The sequence below is a fragment of the Barbus barbus genome (genome assembly GCF_936440315.1).
Source record: "Barbus barbus genome assembly, chromosome: 15".
NCBI lineage: Eukaryota > Metazoa > Chordata > Actinopteri > Cypriniformes > Cyprinidae > Barbus > Barbus barbus.
In genome coordinates, this window is record NC_136743.1 from 3,696,682 (window position 1) to 3,716,551 (window position 19,870).

Here is a 19,870-nt window from a genome sequence, read left to right on the forward strand (position 1 = left end):
CAAGGAACTTAGCTGCCGTACCATGGGTGCAGCAGGCGCGTAATATCATTGCGACAACATTTATGACAATAAAGCAACATTTGTTGTATTAACTGCATTACATCAGTTGTATTTTTTTCTTCAAACTCAGTCAAAATGTAACCTATGTTCCTGGTTGGTTATTTTATTTGCACTGAAAAGATAAGAAGATTTGAATATGTTTTCATCTTATTACTTCAGTTAGCCTACTTATGTTCCCTGTAGGTTTTTTGTTACAATTTGATACAAAGGTATTAAGATATGAATCTGTTGTTATTATTATTATTAAAATAGTTTTAAATTCACTAATCTTTTGAGCTGGTTATGTTAAAGAGACATTTACTTGCCCAATCGGACAAGTAACTTGAAAAAGTCAATACCAAAACCAATAATAACTGCCTTTATTTATGATATAGCCTTTGTTATAGGGGTGTGCGATATATATCATTTGCGATTTAATTTCGTAATTGTTTTATCGAGTGTACTGCAAGAATCAAAACGCACCTACAGAGTGCACGCATACATTACGTAAAGTCGTCTAGGTTAGACTAGCATCTAGGTGCGTTCTTTCAGTGAATGATTCAGTTTTACCATGCATGAAGAATGATCAGAAAATTCAAAATATGGGAGAAGAAAATGTATATATTTATATAATTTCATATAGTTTCACACGAAGATCGAGCACCGTTTTTTTTTTATGCTCCAAAAACCATCATGATTACAAATGTGATTTTATAACAGTTCAATAAACAAGAAGTTAACATTAAGAGACTTACGTTTTAGACACCATATTTCCTGTTTTTGCTCAGTTTCACCAACAAAAATAATTCCAAACACAACACTGTTCTGCGTCTCTGAGCAACATGACGGTGAATCAATCGTTTAAATGATTCGGTTCAATCGCAATGACTCATTTATTAAGTGACTTGATGCCACCTACTGGTGGTTTTAATTTCACACTTACAGTATTTTTACATTTGTTAAATAATTTCAAATATCAGTTTTCATCGTTTTATGAATCAAAACATTATTTATTCATTTGTAACTGCAGATTAAAGCATTCCATGTCCCTCAGAGCTGCATTAACAGTGGGTAAATACATCTATTCCACTTCAGATGCAGTTTCTATGTTTCCTCTGCATTGCAAAGATGAATTTTGTTGATACCGATTTCATTTGTTTGGTAACAGCCCAAATGTCGTCTTATACTAATAAATTGTCTGATTAAATTGAACTCTAATTAAAAACTTTTAAATTTAAGTTTGAAAATTCATATATAAAGAAGTAAATATTTTATTTTTAAGTTTAATATAAAATAATTCTATTTGTAATTAACTCCCCTTTTAGTTTAAAATACAACAGTATTGTCACACTTTAAAACGAAAAATCAAAAACTAAATACTTCGACCTAAATAATGCGATTAAACTCATAATCGCAGCAAGCATAATCGTATTAACATAGGTGGCGTACGCCGATTTTAATCGAAATATACAGGCATGTAAACACCTTAATCGCAGTATTGCCGCTCTGACCAAAGTGCGCATGCACTTGTGACATACATGAATAACGTGACACGCACCTGTAATAATACGAAGATTATGCTGCATTATGCTGTGCTATCGAAATTATCGTAAATACGAGTTTCCTAGTCGGAAATTGGCCATATAAGGCCTTTCGAAGTGAAGTGACATACTGCCAAGTATGGTGACCCATACTCGTAATTCGTGCTCTGCATTTAACCCATCCAACGTGCACACACACAGCCGTGAACACACACACACACACACACACACCGTGAACACACACCCGGAGCAGTGGGCAGCCATTTATGCTGCGGCGCCCGGGGAGCAGTTGGGGGTTCGGTGCCTTGCTCAAGGGCACCTCAGTCGTGGTATTGAGGGTGGAGAGAGCGCTGGACATTCACTCCCCCGACCTACAATCCCTGCCGGCCGGAGACTCGAACCTGCAACCTTTGGATTACGAGTCTGACTCTCTAACCATTAGGCCCCGACTTCCCCAGGCCGTTCATGTCCAATTTCCAACTAGGAAGCTCATATTTACGATAATTCCTATAGCACGTGAATGCAGCATAAGAAACGATGGTGGGGAAGAAAGCATCGCATTCTGGGGAAAACACAACTAGCTGCCAGCAGTCTCTGTTCCTTACCCTCATCAAGAAACAACGAGTAGAACGCGACGGCAGTGTACAGGCAAATAAATTCCATCACATTTCTATGGCGCCGAATAAGCGTGGAATACAGCCATACAAAATCATTATGCATTAGACGTAAATTAATTAAAACAGTGGCCAGTAACACACCTGCTCTTTCTGAGTCCATCATTTGTGCTGTCCAGTGGGGTATGTGAATAATGGCAGTAAAAAATTAACCACAATCCTTAGCGAGTAATAAAAATAATGGAAATTGCATGTAAACGGGAGTAAGAGCTTTGCTCTTGACATGTAACCATCAAAGTCCTTACTCTGACTATTGGAAATAATCTCATTATTCGTGCGCATGTAAACGTAGTCAATGTTGAAAACACTTGTGGTGAATAATATTTTTGTTGAAACTGTGATTGAACATTTTCAGACTTAGTCATTGTTTCGTAACTTAACATTGTTAGTATTCCTATCCCTTGACTTCTGACATGAATCATTTTTGGTTCTGGTTTAAGACTAGGGTTTAGAAATTGCTTGAATTTTTTTTCTTGTATGGCTGACTGAAAATACTTTTATGGTGCTGTGTGAGTATAATTCACTGTCACTGGGGTGAGTACATTTACAAAACTGATAAGTCACACATCTGCTCCCATTGACATGTTTTTTTGCTCTGTCATAACTGTACATTTCTTTCCCCCATAAAAAGTACAAACATACTCTTTCCCTCCCTAGTTCTCCTCCAACTGAGCCGCTCATCCAGTTGACGGGTCTTGTGTTTGGTTTTGTAAGGGAACTGAAGCCGAAGCGTGACCGCAGGCCTGCATCGTACCGGCTGGAGACTATAATAGCTGCCCCCTTATTTCTAGGTCGTTTCAAAAAATAGCATAGAGAAAGATTTGAGTTATGAATATGCCTAATAGTGGACGAGGAGGAGGGCCGGCTGTTCAGAGGAGCTAAACGACTGATTTAAGAGGAGCGGCTGTCTGTCCTCGTACACAAAGCAGAAGGAGAGAGGGAGTGAGAGGATGGAGATAACAGCAGCCCGGCTGCTGGAAGGGTGGAGTGTATGTTGGGGGGTGTTGTAATCTTGTGACAGGGTCACGAGAAATAAATCAGACGCTTTAAATTATTCTATTTCTTTTCCTCGGCTCGTCTGGGAAGGGTTTGGAGGAGGAACTGCTCGCTTCATGAATGAATGAGTGTGTTTAGAGCTCAGTCGGAGGAAACGCCATATTTAATTTGATGTGAACGAAAACAGCGCTGTGAGGGACAGAAGTACAGGCCGTTCAGTGTCATACTGGCCTGAGGTCATGTCTAAAATCGCCAAAGCCACTGGTCAAAACCTATCTATAACAATCATCCATATAGCTATCGTTCTATCCATCATTATCTATTTATGCATCTATCTATCTGTTTGTCTGTCTCTGTCTGTCTATCTATCGTTCTGTCTATTGCTCTTAACTGTTCTGTCCATGCATCTATCTATTGTTCTATCGCTCTGTCTAACTGTTCTATCTATCATTCTGTCATTGTATATGTCATTCTTTCTATTGTTATCTATCATTCTATCTGTCATTCTTTGTCACTTTCATTCTTTCTTGTTCTATCTATATATGTCTATCCATTGTTCTATCATTCTATCTGTCTGTCATTCTACTGTTATATTTATTCCTTCCATCAATCCATCCATCTATCTATGTGTCCCATCTATCGCTCTATTATTCTTTCTGTTGTTCTGTCTATGTATTTGTCTGTCTGTCTATCTACATATCATTCTGTCTGCCATCTATTTATTCCTTCCATCCATCAGTCCATCAATCTATCTTTCTATTGTTTGTCTGTCGTTCTTTATCGTTCTGTCTGTCTAGGTAGGTAGTCAACTGATTGACCAAGTGAAATGTGACGGAAATTCTTCCTACTGTAACATCTCATTCACGAGAGATCCAGCACAGAGAGATGCTGATGCGTGTAGTATTTCTGTGAAGGAAACTGAATGCACTAAAACAAACAAGTGGGGGCATTGTTACTATAGAAACCAAATGACTGGCACTTTCAACCTTGAATGCAGATTGTTTTTCCTTTAAAGAATGAAAGTTTGATAATAAATATTTGCAGTGCTTTATAGTCGTAGTTCATAAAGGTATAGAAGAGTTTGTGCAACAATGCCGGATGTTTGGCTTTTTTAAGATTTCCCACTTCATTGAAAGCATTTTGAACATGAGTCTGTTTGGGTTAAAGGTGTGTACAGAGTGAGGAGTGGCTTTCGATTTTCACCCAGTGTATTGAGATTTAATTTCTCGAGATTTAATGAAGATCTCAGTAATGGAATGAGACAATTATAGCAGCTCCGATGAGAAATTATTGAGTTCCTAATAAGATCTCTGACGTTTGATGGCAGACTTTGGTATTTTGGCAGCTCTAAGCACAGTTTGAGACGTTGTTTTACTGGGATCATTTTCTCAGGTTAAACATCTTAGAAGCAGAAGACTTCAGCAGAAGTCTCCATTTAATCTCTTTACTGTCTTGGAGAAACAAGTTTGGATTTATTTTTCTGTCTTTTGGGTTTGCTGGACAGGGCTGAGACGCTCAGAGATGAGAATGAGTCACATACTCATTAGATACTTTCAAGAGCTGAAACCGATCAATTCAACATCAGACATTTCTAGAAAATTCCCTGCTACCTGAAATGAATCATTCGGCCTTTAGAGCCCAATCTCATCCATCTCTTTCCCAAAAAGGCTTGGAGTTTGTTTTGATGGACATCCTATAATAAGCCAGGAGTCTCTTGGCATTAATGCATCCCTATATTTGGATGAGTTGTTTTTTGTGATCGGGAAAATCCCCTTTTCACATGCTTTGTGTTTAGGACATTTCCTGGTTATGCAGGCAACAAAACCATTTTTCTGCTTTTGTGCAAAGATGCAATTAGAAACATTGTGGCATGTTGCTCGGCTGAAAGATAAAACAATTCAACCTGAAGCATGTTTTGCAGGTTGCACGTGAGTTTTGATCGATGCATGGATACTGTAATTTGATTTGCATCTGTTTAGCATGGGAAGCAAACGCCGTTTGACCTGTTTGATATGAAGCACATTGACTCTCCAGGGATCCAGCCCTGTTATAACATAATCAGCACTGACCCATTAAAAACCAGCTCGGGGTGAACTCTTCGTTTTGCTTTTGAAAAGCATTTTACACTTCAGTTGTCTAATCAGTGCATCACTTCTTAATGCGTTTCCATTTTGGACCTGCTACACAATCAGCGTGTTTAATAGTGATCTCCATTAGCATGAATCCACAGAGAGAAAAATAACATGCTTTTTGCTTCTCCTAAAAGATAACCTGATTTCTATAGTTTGTATTTGGTACTTGTGATATCTGCAGAGAGACCGGTTGAATTTGACCTGTATGATTGTGGAGAGCAGATACATTTTTTTAAGGGCAGTAACTGCATTGTTTTCTTTTATCATACTATTGTATCCTGTATTGTAATTGCTTATGCAAGTTTTTTTTTTTTTAAATATGCAATGCCATTTTTCTGCATTGACACTGCAAAAGCCTAATGCACAGATCTGAAGCGTTCTATGATTTTTCTATAATTCTGTACTTTTTAATATTGTAAGATTAAAATTTTAAATGTTAGACAAAAAGATTTACAATTTTAGACAAATAGTGTAAGTATAATCGGCAATGTGCAAATTAATGGCACCAGTTAGTTAAAATAAATTATATTAAAATAATTAAGTTATTTATTTATATAAATTTAAATGTTTAATTAAATTATATATGAAATAATTTATTAATAAATGTCTGTATATATTGACATTACAAGCCCTTTTTCTCAATGTCATGAAACTTCCAGGAGTTTTCTAAATAATATTTAAAATGTTGTTTGTGGGAACATCCCTAGTTTATAAAAGTTTTTTATTCCAACTAAAAAGCAACAAATATCAGGCTGAGAAAATATTAGCTTGTAAAAGGTTGACCCTGCCCATTAAATGCAGGCTTTTTTGTTGAAAGAGAATGTTTATAAGATAAAGTGCTCCATTAAGTGGTTATGAAGAAGAATATTATAAACCACATTGCACATGACCAGCAATATCTTTTAAAAAGCAAAATATACAATTTTTGCTATGTAAAAATCAAATGGGTGTGAAAATTTCATACTTGTTTATTTAGGTAGTTAAGTAGCAATTTTCTGGATAGTCAAAAATGCAGATGGGAAATTGTTTGGGAGACCTGTTGGCAGTGGTGCTTGGCATTGCCTGGTGGATAATAAAAGAGGCAGAAAAATCTAGTAGGTTTTGTGCTGCAAGTACCGTTGAAATCTCTCAAAGCAGCTTTAACTGCAGCAGCACATTTACGTTCCTCAGAGCCTCAACGTTTTTCCAAAAGCCGAGTAGGATTTGGCTTTATTTGTACAGATATGCTCGTGCCCCTTTGCTGATCGGTTCACTTCCTGCAGTCACAGAGGGGATGAAGGACTCCTCTCATTCTGAAAAAGCGGCCTTCCTTTGAAATCCTCACTCGGCTGAACCGAGAAGCAAAACAGTGTTATGTAACAAGAGAGAGGGAAGGAGAAAAGCTTTTAATTGTGTGTAAAACAGAGGAAGTGAGAGGGGTTTGAGAAGTTTGTAGTTTGACCAAAAACTGCATCCTAGGTGTGCGTTTCTGGTGCTGGAGGTGTTTTCCCACCAAAACCTACGCAAAGGATTCACTTCCTCCTGCTGTGGCTACAGTTTGAGAAATGCCACTTTACACTTTACACAGCCATACCATGGAAGCGCCATTCTCCCCCTAAATAAACCTTTCGGAGAACAGTTCTTATCTTTTCTCAGTGAGTAACATTTAAAAAATGTAAACAACCTTTTTTCACTGGAAAGGACATTTTGTAGAATGAATAGGTTTCATGGACATTGAAGGTTCTTCATGGAACTATAGATGCCAATAAAGATCACTTATTTTTAAGAGTTTGGAACAGTCAACTTGACATTAAAATCAACTTCTACTTTCACTATGTTCTGGTCATAGTGCTCTTTTAAAGGACTTTCTCATTGAATACCCTGTTGCATTTGGAAATGTGCAGAAATAAAATGTGAGCGTCATTTCATGTTGACTTTAATCTGTGTTTCAGTATGAGGGTGGGCTGGTGTGTGTGGGTGTGTGTGGGCGAGTTCACATGTGTGACAGATCATACAAACCGTTTTGAAGTTCAGCCTGTGCACTGGGCTTCAAAGGGAGTCAACATTATTTAGATTTTTTTTTTTATTAAAATGCATTGAATTAATGAAACCCAGGAGCTGAACCTTTTAGATGTAAAATATTTACTTAAAGTACCTTTTTCTGAAAAAAAATCTTTCAGTAAATGTTCATTGTTTTTATTTGAAAATTACATTGCATTCCCAAATTGCATGCGTTAAACTCCCAGCTCATACAGCGGTAGCGATTGTGAAGAAGCAGCGTTTACTGTGAATTGAGTCACTTGAGACACCGTTAATTATATTGTTATTTCTATTTCATTTTGATTAATTGTTCAGATCCGTGCAGCTCCTTTATGATGAACCTTTATGAAGGGTTTGCAAACTGCCATTTGGGAAATGCTGATGTAACCAAAAAGAACCTTAAAATGAACCAAGAAGTGTGCTGCTTACAATTAAACGAGTAAAATAAATCCCATAGACTAGCATTGAAGTGAGCCATGTAGTTTTTGTTGTTGTTGTTGTTTTCGGAAAAAGGACTGGCAGCTAACATCGCACATGCACTTATTTGCTCTCATTAATTAGAAGTGGCTCTTTTCTCTCGAATGATTTCGAGTTGTTGTTTAATTAAATAATTTCAAGTGTCCTGATTTGCTCCCACACTGTGACTAAACTACACATCTGAACAGATGATCATGAATGAGGGATGCTGTACAATGATTTTGATCATAGATCAAGAGTTTGAACGTAAACCTGACCTCCGACCCTTACCTCTGTTCTAGGCACGGGTGAGAGCGGCAAGAGTACGTTCATCAAGCAGATGCGTATCATCCATGGCACTGGGTATACAGACGAAGACAAACGTGGCTTCACCAAGCTGGTGTACCAGAACATCTTCACCTCCATGCAGGCCATGATCCGTGCCACCGAGACCCTGAAAATCGGCTACAAGTATGAGCAGAACAAGGTGAAAATGATTCATGTTGAGTATTTAAGTTTTAAGGGAGGAACTGATGAAAACATGTCTAGTTCTTGCTTTTTTCCCCCCATTAAGGAAATTGAAGCATTATCTATGTGACGTGTAATTTCTGCTCCACTAGAATCAAGTGCAACTGCAAAAACTTTCCAAAAAAAAAAAAAACTATAGTTCACCCAAAAATGAAATGTACTCACCCTCAGGCCTTCCAAGATGTAGATGAACTTGTTTCTTTGTGGGAACAGATCTGGAGAAATGTAGCATTACATCACTTGCTCACCAATGGATCCTCTGCAGTGAATGGGTGCCGTCAGAATGAGAGTCCAAACAGCTGATTAAAACATCACAATAATCCACTCCACTCCAATCCATTAATGTCTTGTGAAGCGAAAAGCTGTGTGTTTCTAAGAAGCAAGAAGATGTTTTTAAGCAACTTCAAACCATTGCATCCAGCTAAAATACCAGTCCTCTCTCTATAATATTGCTTTCTCCAGTGAAAAGGTCTGAATCAGGTGAGAAATATGCACAGATCAAAATTAATTTATAAGCTATATGTGGGTGGATTTTGATGTGGGAGGACAACAGGGGATGGACTTTTTCCCCTGAGGGAAGCGTTATTATGGATTATGGCTGGAAGAAACAGTTTGAAGTTAAAAACATCTTAATGATGAATTTGTTTCTCACAAACATGCAGCTTTTCACTACACAAGTCATTAACTGGAGTGGTGTGGATTATTGTGATGTTTTTATCAGCTGTTTGGACTCTCATTCTGACGGCACCCATTCACTGCAGAGGATCCATTGGTGAGCAAGTGATGTAATGTTACATTTCTCCAAATCTGCTCCATGAAGATACAAACTCCTCTACATCTCTAAAAAATGATTTCTCTATTTTAGCTGCTGCAACTGCTTGTCATTGCTTCTAACCAGCCATTTTCACCATTCATATTTTGCTTTGGTGTGGCAAATTAAAAAAACTACATATATTCCACCTGGTCTCACTATTAATAAAACGTCATGCATAATAGAAGCTCCATAATTATAGAAGGACCAGCGCATGTTTAAAATAGGTTAGATGGAGTATTGCACATCTGCACTGCTGTAGATTATCAATATTTTCCTCCATTGCTTTTGCCTTAAACTGTTCATCTGGTCTGGGCTGCAGGCAAACGCCATGCTGGTGAAGGAGGTGGACATTGAGAAGGTGTCGTCATTAGACCACCCCTACGTTAGTGCCATTAAGATGCTGTGGTCAGATCCAGGCATTCAAGAGGCCTACGACAGACGCCGAGAGTACCAGCTGTCAGACTCAACAAAATAGTGAGTATATCTGTCATCATCTTTGTACTGAATGTAGTATGATTATTTATAAATAACAATTATGCATGCACACTGTTGTGTATTCTCACAATGTACATGAACTCAAAAATGACCCTGTTTACTTTCCTAATACGTGTTCCTGGTGATATTGTGAATGATTAATTGATGCATGTTATTTCATTGTAAAACATTTGTACATCTGGAATTTTGATTGTTTGCTAATCCTCACGCCATTCCAAACCTGTGTGACTGTATTACTTCCGTGGAAAACTGAAGGGGATTTTTTTCAGTGAATTAGAACTGAGGCTTTCCAGCTTATGTACTCTAGTCAACTGAAGTAGACTGAAATATGGGGGGGGGGCTCATTCAAAAGGTAGGTTCGAATTCTGAATCGCACATTGCTATTTCTCTTGAACTCTGAACGACAACAATTTTCACTGAATAACTTGCACAATGCTATCATGTGACTTCAGAAGATTTACAATATAGCACACGAGTCATAGACTACATTTATGATGCATTTGTGTCCTGTTTAGAGCTTGAAAGCTCGTGCTCATATTCATTGTAAATGACATACAATTCTTAAAAAATTCTCCTCTGTAAAAAAGTCATGTAGGAATGAAACGACGGGAGGACGGGTAAATGAATTGTTATTTTTGGATAAACTATTACTTTTATGCAAAATGATATTAAATCTGGCAAAAGGAGGGGGGAAATCAATTTCTGTTTAAAAATAACATGTCTTTCAGCTTGTTCAACACATACAAATCAATTCATGTCTCAAAGACTTTTTTTGTGTGTTTCATGGCCCTTTTTCTGAATGAGTTTGTGTCCATGTCTCTCTGATGATCTAATTGAAGAGATTGGCGGCAGTGAGTCTTGTCCTATTTCTTTCACTGGCCCAATAAAATAAAGAGGCAATCCATATTTCACCAAATTAATACACACAGATGTGTGAAGCCTGGAGTCTGTTCAGGAATCATTGGCATCATGTGAATCACACCCCCTGCTGGTTTGTTGGGGTAAAACAGGTCATATCAGTGCTGTAGGAATATCTGGGTGACAGCAATAAATTAAAAAGATTTACACATTCAACTAATAAAATTAGAAACATAATTTAATAATTTACTCTTTATTTATATATAAATGTATAATTCATCTGCGTCGACAGCTGTGACAAACTACAGAATTTGACTAAATATCTTGCTACAAAACGCAAAGGTGTTGAAATGAATCAGTGAATAATTTTTTGAACAAGGTTATTTACATGAACCATCTAAATGAACAATTTCAATCAAATTAATCAGACTTTTCCAGCACTACATATGAGAAGACGGGATGTTCTACAAAAGTATATTTTTTGTAAATATATATTCTGCGGAATATATTGTAGTTTTATTGGTTAAACTAATATGTTGTTGTTTTATAGGTCAGGTATGCATATGGCCGCATCTCATTTAAATTCATGATTTTGACAGCATTTGCTGAATTAAACATGCAACATAATGAGGTCATGTGACAACATTGTAGCCAGACTACTGCTTTACATGCTATTAAAAATAGTATGCAATGTACTGTATGCATGTTGCTTGTTAAATTCAGCAAATGCTATTGAGGATTTTTTTTATTTATTTTGTGTATTAAAGTAAAAATGAATTTAAAAAATTACTAACATTTATTATTTACATTTTATATATATATATATATAATATTATTATTATTATTTATTTATTTTTATTCTAGGAAGATTTTTTTATTTTACAGGGTTTAATTGCATGAAAATAATGTGTAGTTGTTCTAAAAACACCTTAATATTCTTTATGCAGAATATAATTTCTTTTGATTTTGGGTAGGTTCTTGGCAGTTTTCATGTTGTTTTCTTTCTCATTCCACATTCAATTCAAATAAGCCAGTAAAGGGTTAGGGTTTATCGTTATATACTATTTCACTTGTATGTTTTCCAGAAATATTAGACAGTATGCAGTGTACATTCTGAACAGAAGTCTACCTTAGTTTGACCAGACACACAAAACGTTTGTCTTCCCTATTTAGCCATTGTGTTTTTTTTAGATTGTCTCTCAAGACAGCCTAATGAGCATCCTGTGAGATCTGCTGACGGGGGACGTCGTCTGACTCTCGAGGGTTCTGCTGGAAACATCCTTTACCAAACCATCCGCTTGTGATGCAAAGGGGTTAATGATGTTTTTATCTCTCTCTCCTTGTCTTTCTGTAGCTATCTATCTGATCTGGATCGTATCTCCGAACCCTCCTACCTTCCCACCCAGCAGGATGTTCTGAGGGTTCGAATCCCGACCACGGGGATTATTGAATACCCATTCGACCTTCAAAGCATCATTTTCAGGTAGAGGACACGGAGCAATTATTCATGTTTAAAATTTAGGAACTTAGCACTGAATGTAGGTTAGCATTGAGAATACATCCATGGAGGAGAGTTATTAATATTTTCCTGAGCTGAAGTCGACTTTCTAGTGTGTGACCTACAAAGATACAGCCCACATCACACCCCACATCAGTCAAAGTTGTCTAAATTGCACTTCTGTTTTCTTTTCTTTTTTTCACAAAACAATTTCTAATTTTTTCTTGAGAGAGAACCACTGTCATGGGCGGAAGCAGAAATTTAAAGAAGTTTTATGTACACTAATGTTCAAAAAGTTTGGGGTCGGTAAGGTATTTTGAAAGAAATGGTCACCCAGGCTGCGTTTATTTGATCAAAAATACAAAAAAATATATAATTATAAATATAATTTAATAATAGTCATTACTGTGATGCAAAGCTTAATTTTCAGCATCGTTACTCCAGTCTTCAGTGTCATACGATCCCTCAGAAATCATTCTCATATGCTGATTTGATACTCATTTTTGTTTTATTATCATTGTTGAAAACAGTTGTACTATGTATAACTTAAAAAAAAAAAAAAAAAAGTTTTTTTTTTATTTATTTTACAGTATACTTTGATTAATAGAACTTTCAAAAGAACTGCATTTATTTGAAAAAAATATTTTGTGACATTATAAATGCCTTTACTGTAAGTTTTGATTAATGCATCTTTGCTTGATATAAGTATTAATTTCCTTTGAACTGTAGTGAGCGCAGAGACCATGCAACCCCATGCTTATTAAAAGACGCTCATTATATTTTAAAGAGGTTTGTTTTTCATGGTTGCAGTTTAAATGACTCTAAGAAGAAGCCGCTCTCATCCGGTCGCTGTGGTTAAACGAATGCACAAGGGGTAAATGGTAAATCCAGAAAAAGGAGAGAAGTCCGCACACTGAAAATAGCTGCTCCAAATGAATTTATTAACAGCAACGTTTCAACCCTCAGGCCTTCATCAGGCTCATACGTTTTTTGATTCTTCAGTAAATGGTAAACCCACCTTGCGCCTTTTAGCAAATCTAAATTCTAGATGATGTTTGAAATATTTTATTGGTAGCACTTCTCATTTGATTGCCTGATTAGGATTCATTACTTTGTAGTACTTGTCATTTGTAAGTCACTTTGGATAAAAGCATCTGCTTTTAATTAATAATTGTAAATGTAAATCAGTGATGGTGAACATCATATGTTGTAATTAATATTCACTAACCAGGAGCATGGCCTATGTAGACAGAAATTTAAGTGTTTTTTGAAGATTCATGACACAATTTCTATAGTTGCACACATTTTTGGACATTTCATTGTATCATGTCCAATGCGGCTACACATTTAAAACATGCTTATGAAGAGACGCTGATGAGATTTATAGTGTTTTTGAATCGTTCCTATGTGTGATATGAAAATTCATGAAAACACACAAGATTATTTCTGCCATATTGACTCCATAAATGATTACCATCAGCTCTGTGGTTGTTAATCTCTGTAAAACTGTCTTAAACCCTCATGCACCTTGCGTCGAGCTTCCGGGAAGAGTAAAAGTAAGCGCGCACGGCCTCTCTCACTCTCTCTGTCTGTCCTCCTGCCAAAGTTCGTTAAGTGAGGAGTGAATGTGGAGACTCGTCCTACATTAAAGAGCGTGTGTATGTTCGGAAGTAGGTCACCGAGCCCCTGGCTGAAGGAAATGAGGACACTTCTATCTGAAGGAGCTTTATTTTTGGGCAGCCAATCCTGGAGGGCTTCATTTATCAAAGGCCCCTCTGTGAACTGCTGGTTCAGGACTGGAGCTCTGACTCCACTAGGGGGTGCAGATGAAATCCTGAAATCAGTGCTGGATAAATAGTGCCAGTTCTGGCTGCACACATTTCAGTCTGAGATCTAGGGCTGTGAGTATGTTCAGAAAAGAATGCTAAAATACTACTTTTACTCTTAATGCAGTATGCATATTGAGTGTAGTATGCAGATATTTCCACAATATTTATCTTTATTGACTCATTAGGTGATGAGTTAAAATAGGATTTTATTTAAAAAATAGTAGCCAGAATTAAATGTTTGCATACTACATTGTATGCAATATTGCTTACTGTTTTTTTTTTTTTTTTTTTTTTTTTTTTTTTTTTTTTTTTTTTTTAAGTAGCATGTAAAACTGAAAAGTGTGCTTTATGAAATGGTAAATAAACAGTGCTATACTATGTTGTTGCATCATGCCCTTTTTTTTCAAAATTTGCAAAAAAAAAATTTTTCATTTGCGCCAAAAAATATTACATTTATTTTGTTATATATATATGATACCTGGACTGGCTAAATTTAACATGTAAAAAAAAATATATATATATATATATATATATATATATATATATATATAAAATCAAGTATGATATTTGAAAAATAATATACAATATATACTGCACAGTATGCATAAAGTGACAGCTTTTGTAGTCTACTGTATGCATATATTGCCTTTTTTAAATATGTAAAGTATGCATTATGCAATGGTAAACAAACAGTACTATACTATGTTGCTGTCACATGACCTCAATATATGGTAATTCAACCCACCCAGCTGTCAATCCAAATAATTTTATTCCAAATATGCTTTAATATGTCTTAACTGGCACATAATAGTGTCAAAAAGCAGTTCAAGTGTTTGCTTCCATTGCGTTCAGCACACTAGAAACTGTAAGGTCTTTGCATTATGGGACACAGTGCTCCATGCAGCGTGTTCTGGTTGTGTACTGTGCATTTTAACATGTCTTTCCATGCATACAGAGGATTTGCATACTGTACACAGTAGAAGCATGAATTATTAATGTATATAATGTCAGTAACAAATCAATAATGCAAACGTTTGCTCTCTTTGTCTTTCAGGATGGTTGATGTAGGGGGTCAGAGGTCAGAGCGCAGGAAGTGGATCCACTGTTTTGAGAATGTGACGTCCATCATGTTCCTGGTGGCTCTGAGCGAGTACGATCAGGTTCTGGTGGAATCGGACAATGAGGTGAACAACTCATTTATTATAGACGTGTTTAGCTTTACACTGCGTACTATTTCACATACTGTTTCTATGCAAAGCAAATTTAGTAATATAGCACCATTCATACACAATGGTAACTGAAATTGCTTTACATAAAGGGGATTTTAAAGATAATCATAAAGTGCATAAGAAATAAACAATCAATAGAAGTTGGAAATAAAAATGGATAAAATTTTAATTAAAATATTAAAGGGGTCATATGATGCGATTTCATGTTTTCCTTTGTCTTTGGAGTGTTACAAGTTATTTGTGCATATATAAGATCTGTAAAGTTACAAAGATTAAAGTCTCAAATCCAAAGAGATGTTCTTTCTAAAAGTTAAGACTCTGCCACACCTTCCTAAAACGGCTCATTCAAACCCCACCCCCACATGTCTTTGTCACGGTGTGGAAAGATTTGCATAACACCACCCAAACTTATACGCAATGATAGAAGGCGTAACTTTTATTCTCGTTGTAATATTGTTGTTGCCACCGCCATGTCATGGAGAGACGCTGTGTTTCGTTGTTAAAGCGAAAGTGCTTTGTTTGGCCTTCCAAATAAAAACACAACTAAAAATAATAAGTGGTTAAGTTATATTTACAACACTGTTCTAGAACAGTACAACGCAAATATTCGAGTGTGTGCAGCGCATTTTACGGAGGACTGTTTCCTGATCCTGGGAGAGAGTAGCCTACAATGTGAACACAATGAATGGCTGTGAACACTGTAAAGTGGGACAATTCCAACGTCGCAAGGATAGTTTGGTGCTTCTGACTCGCAGCCTGTGAGTACGTTTCGATATTTAAAGAATTTGCTACTGACTATTCAAATGCGAGTTTTGAGCAGTGTTCAATAGTGCTTGTTTGGCGTTTCTACGATCACAAATGCAGACATGGTGTTATGTTTACGCGGCGCAACGCGTAAAAAGACCTCATGAGTCATTATAAACAGTAATTATGTCCTCACGTCGCGCCGTGACCATAGACTGTCAAAAGGCCGGGACACGGCATCACAATACGGTAAGGGGCGTAACATTTCCGTCACACGCTTGAGGTATTCGGCCAATCACAATGCACTGGATAGCTGGCCAATCAGAGCACACCTCGCTTCTCAGAACGATGAGCATTGTAAAAATCTACGCGTTTCAGAAAGGCAGGGCATAGAGGAGCAACGATAACGGAAATATCTGGAAAATTTGTTTTTTGAACCTTGAGCCGCGTAAACACATTGCATTACACCAAATACACAAAATAATGTTCTTTTTAGCAACATCATATGACCCCTTTAAAGACAATTTTAAGGAATATTATCCATATTCAGTAAAAAATTGCAGTAAGCAGCATATAGCTGCTGCTTGAAGACCAACAATGTAACCATTTCTACGTCTTTCATAAATGCTAGTTCTGGACTCAAGGCTCTAAAAGCTTTTATATTATTGGTCGGGGAGTAATTTTTGACTATGCATTTTGACATATATGGTGATCCACTCTTTGTGTCTGTGTTCAGAATCGTATGGAGGAGAGCAAGGCTCTGTTCAGGACGATAATCACATATCCATGGTTCCAAAACTCTTCTGTCATCCTCTTCCTCAACAAGAAGGACCTACTGGAGGAGAAGATCTCCTACTCCCACCTGGTCGACTATTTCCCAGAGTTCGATGGTATGTTGGTTTTTGTGTTTTTTCTTTTCTTTTTTTTCTTTTTTTTCATGTACACTGGTTTAATGTTGTTGTTTTTTAGCTACTGATATTATTAGTTTTTCTTTTATATGTTTGAAAGGCCACTATAGAGCGTAACAGCAGTGAAAATGTTATTTATAATCTCTGAATCGACAAAAGGTCATCGAAATTTCTATTTTTAATACATTTTATAATCTGTACATTACTGTTCAAAAGTTTTAGGTCAGTAATGTAATTTTACTAAAGATTTTTATTCCAAATAAATGATTTAGCCCATATTTATCAAAGAATCCTGAGGGAAAAAAAGATCAGAGTTTTCACAAAAATATGAAACCGTTTCAACTGTTTTGAACAGTGATATTAAAAAGAAATCTTGAACAGCAATGTGACACTGAAGACTGGAGTAATGATGCTGAAAACTCAACAGCAATAAATTACATTTTAAAATATATACAAATAGAAAACAGGTATTTTAAATTGTAATAATATTTTGCGATATTACAGTTTTACTGTATTTTTGATCCAATAATTGCAGCCGAGCAGAAAAGGCTTCTTTCCAAAAAACATTAAAAAATATTACCGTCTTCAAAATTTTGTCTATTTTCAAGTCTTGCATGAAATTTTTCAGTGTAAATGCCATCTCTACTAACATGTAAAACCCTTTTTTAAAATAAACTACTGGACAAAATCACAGAAATCCATTGATGGGTTTTTCTGGCCTTAGACAAGTTTCTCATAAAAAAATACACAATCCTTTACACTTTACAAACACTCTTTTGGCTCCAAATCAAATATTATAATGTGATTCATCTTGGAGCTGGTTGGTTTGATTCGTGTGGAGCAAATGAATAGGAAAGATGAACTTGTTCAGGTCTCCTAAAGTGTTTAACTCCATTTACACATTGTTTTGTAGGGCCCCAAAGGGACGCCCAGGCTGCACGAGAGTTTATCCTGAAGATGTTTGTGGATCTGAACCCCGACAGCGACAAGATCATCTACTCGCATTTCACCTGCGCCACCGACACGGAGAACATCCGCTTCGTGTTCGCGGCGGTGAAAGACACCATCCTGCAGCTAAACCTGAAGGAATACAACCTGGTGTGAGACGTGCGACGTGTCTGACACAAGAATCAGCATAGAACAGGCACCCACAGAGCGTGCGCATACCTACGTCCACACACACACACACACGCACACATGCATCATGTACACTTTCAGAAACACGGTTCTTTTGATTTCTCTTTCCCAGCTTCCAGAGTTTTTCTCTTTCTGTCCAGCGGAATCATAACGGACGTGTCCTGCTCGTCGTTTGTTTTTTATTTGTTTGCCAAAGTATGTCCGCTCCTCCCCGGCAGCTCTCGTCAAAGGCCTCTTTCCCTTTTATCAAATTTGACCACCGAAATAAAGTGGCTCGGATTTGACAAAGGGCGTTAGACTCCGACTCGCCGCTCCAACGTTCACGCATTTCATGGAAATGTTGGATTGGCAGAGCTACGATGAGAATGATCTGTGATACGCTGGCCTGAAAAACCGGAAGTGACGTTCCTTCCCCTTTCTTGTACTATCACTCGCTCCAATCACGTCATCTGCTCCGAGTGTTTCTCGGGAATTCTGCCTGGATGAATGGAAAAATGTGGTTTTCACAGCCCTGCAAAAAGACAAAAAAAATCACAACATATTTACATATTTGTACATGGACACATGGACTAGTGCTGTGGTGCTGGAAGTTCCGAAACGGATCCTTCTAGAATTCCGAGGATTCCGGCGGATTCTAAAATCCAGTGGGTTCCACTGATGGCGTGGAGAACCTTTCACTCGCAGAGATGATTCTCTCGACGAGGCTAGTCTTCAACTCGCATCGATGAATGTAAACTTCATGTGAGAGCATCGCAAATGCAAAAAAAAAAAGACAAAAAAATCCTAAAATAAGATAATGAATGAAAATAGTGTAAGAATGCCTATATAAGCAAAACGATACAAAGCACGCAAGGGAGAGATGAAACTAATTAAATCTGTGTATATTGCTGAGATCATTTTAAAAACTTTTTAATGATAAGTAACTATAGCTACTTCTATTGCTATCGAATATACAGTAAATTATAACAGCTGTTGAATTATCGGTGGGTAAGAGACAACGTTAAGGATTTTTAAATGTGCGCAAAACAGGATTACACATTTACGATAGGTATTGTTGTGTATTTCCACATTTAACATTGAAAATTATTGCATTGCTTCCTTTCCCCACGGTTATGTTTTATCCTCCTTCCTGGTTTCGTTTTAATTTCGCAGTCTAAAAAAGTAGTTTCGGAGTGTGCGATTTATCTTTTTTCGCTCATGAACAGATACTTTATTAATTCACGATCCAGGCCGCAGACTCGCGGGTATCGTTGTCGTCTAGCAGCACGGATGCACACAATCCATTATTTGTTTACGCAGTTTTTTTAATTGTCATAATGTAACTTTTTCGGTCGACAATTTCAAGAAATTCGCACGAGTTCTGGGGGGATTGCGGGAGGACGGGGTCAGGGGGACAAGAAAGCATTTATGCGCTGAAGTTAATTGATTGTGTATATTTATATTTGTAAATACGTATACACATTATTGCTTATGTACAAAACGTCTGTGGTACACTATCTTTGGCAAAAAAAGAAAAAAAATCACTTTCGTAATTGTGTACGGTTCTGTTGGTTTTCTTATGAATTACAATATTATTGATACTGTGATTCTTCGTTTTAATTTTTGATTTTTTGGTCACTATGAATACGTCAAATGATATACACATAGCTGTGATGAGCAATAGTCTAGAGCAGACTTTGGAAAGCGTTTGGAAACGGATAGGGAAGCAGCCTCCTCTACTGTGTGAATGTTATATAACATAAAAAATAAAAATATGATTTTTAAGTAAAAGAGAAAATTAATTAAATATAGAACATTTTATTTATATAATTTATGGACCAGATCTGAAGTTGTTGATAATTTGAATGCTATTGTTTCCTCTTTCCTATTTGAAGCACTCCCATGTTATGAGACAGAAATAGGAGACTAGTGTCTGTACTGCTGTATAAAATTATCGGCCTTTTTTTTTTCTATTTTATTTTTTTACCCCCAAA

The 19,870-nt window shown here is 36.7% G+C and overlaps 1 protein-coding gene across 1 annotated transcript in view; it reads left to right on the forward strand.

Annotated features, from left to right (window-relative positions):
- LOC306881645 (guanine nucleotide-binding protein G(q) subunit alpha-like) overlaps window positions 1-19,663 on the forward strand; it is a 34,259-nt gene extending 14,596 nt beyond the window's left edge. The window contains exons 2-7 of the mRNA XM_079435825.1: window positions 8,160-8,344; window positions 9,519-9,673; window positions 11,907-12,035; window positions 14,934-15,063; window positions 16,589-16,742; window positions 17,674-19,663. Coding sequence (XP_079291951.1) covers window positions 8,160-8,344; window positions 9,519-9,673; window positions 11,907-12,035; window positions 14,934-15,063; window positions 16,589-16,742; window positions 17,674-17,864 — 944 coding nt within the window. The 3' untranslated portion in view covers window positions 17,865-19,663. The remainder of the gene's footprint in view (window positions 1-8,159; window positions 8,345-9,518; window positions 9,674-11,906; window positions 12,036-14,933; window positions 15,064-16,588; window positions 16,743-17,673) is intronic.
- Window positions 19,664-19,870: the final 207 nt, after the last annotated feature.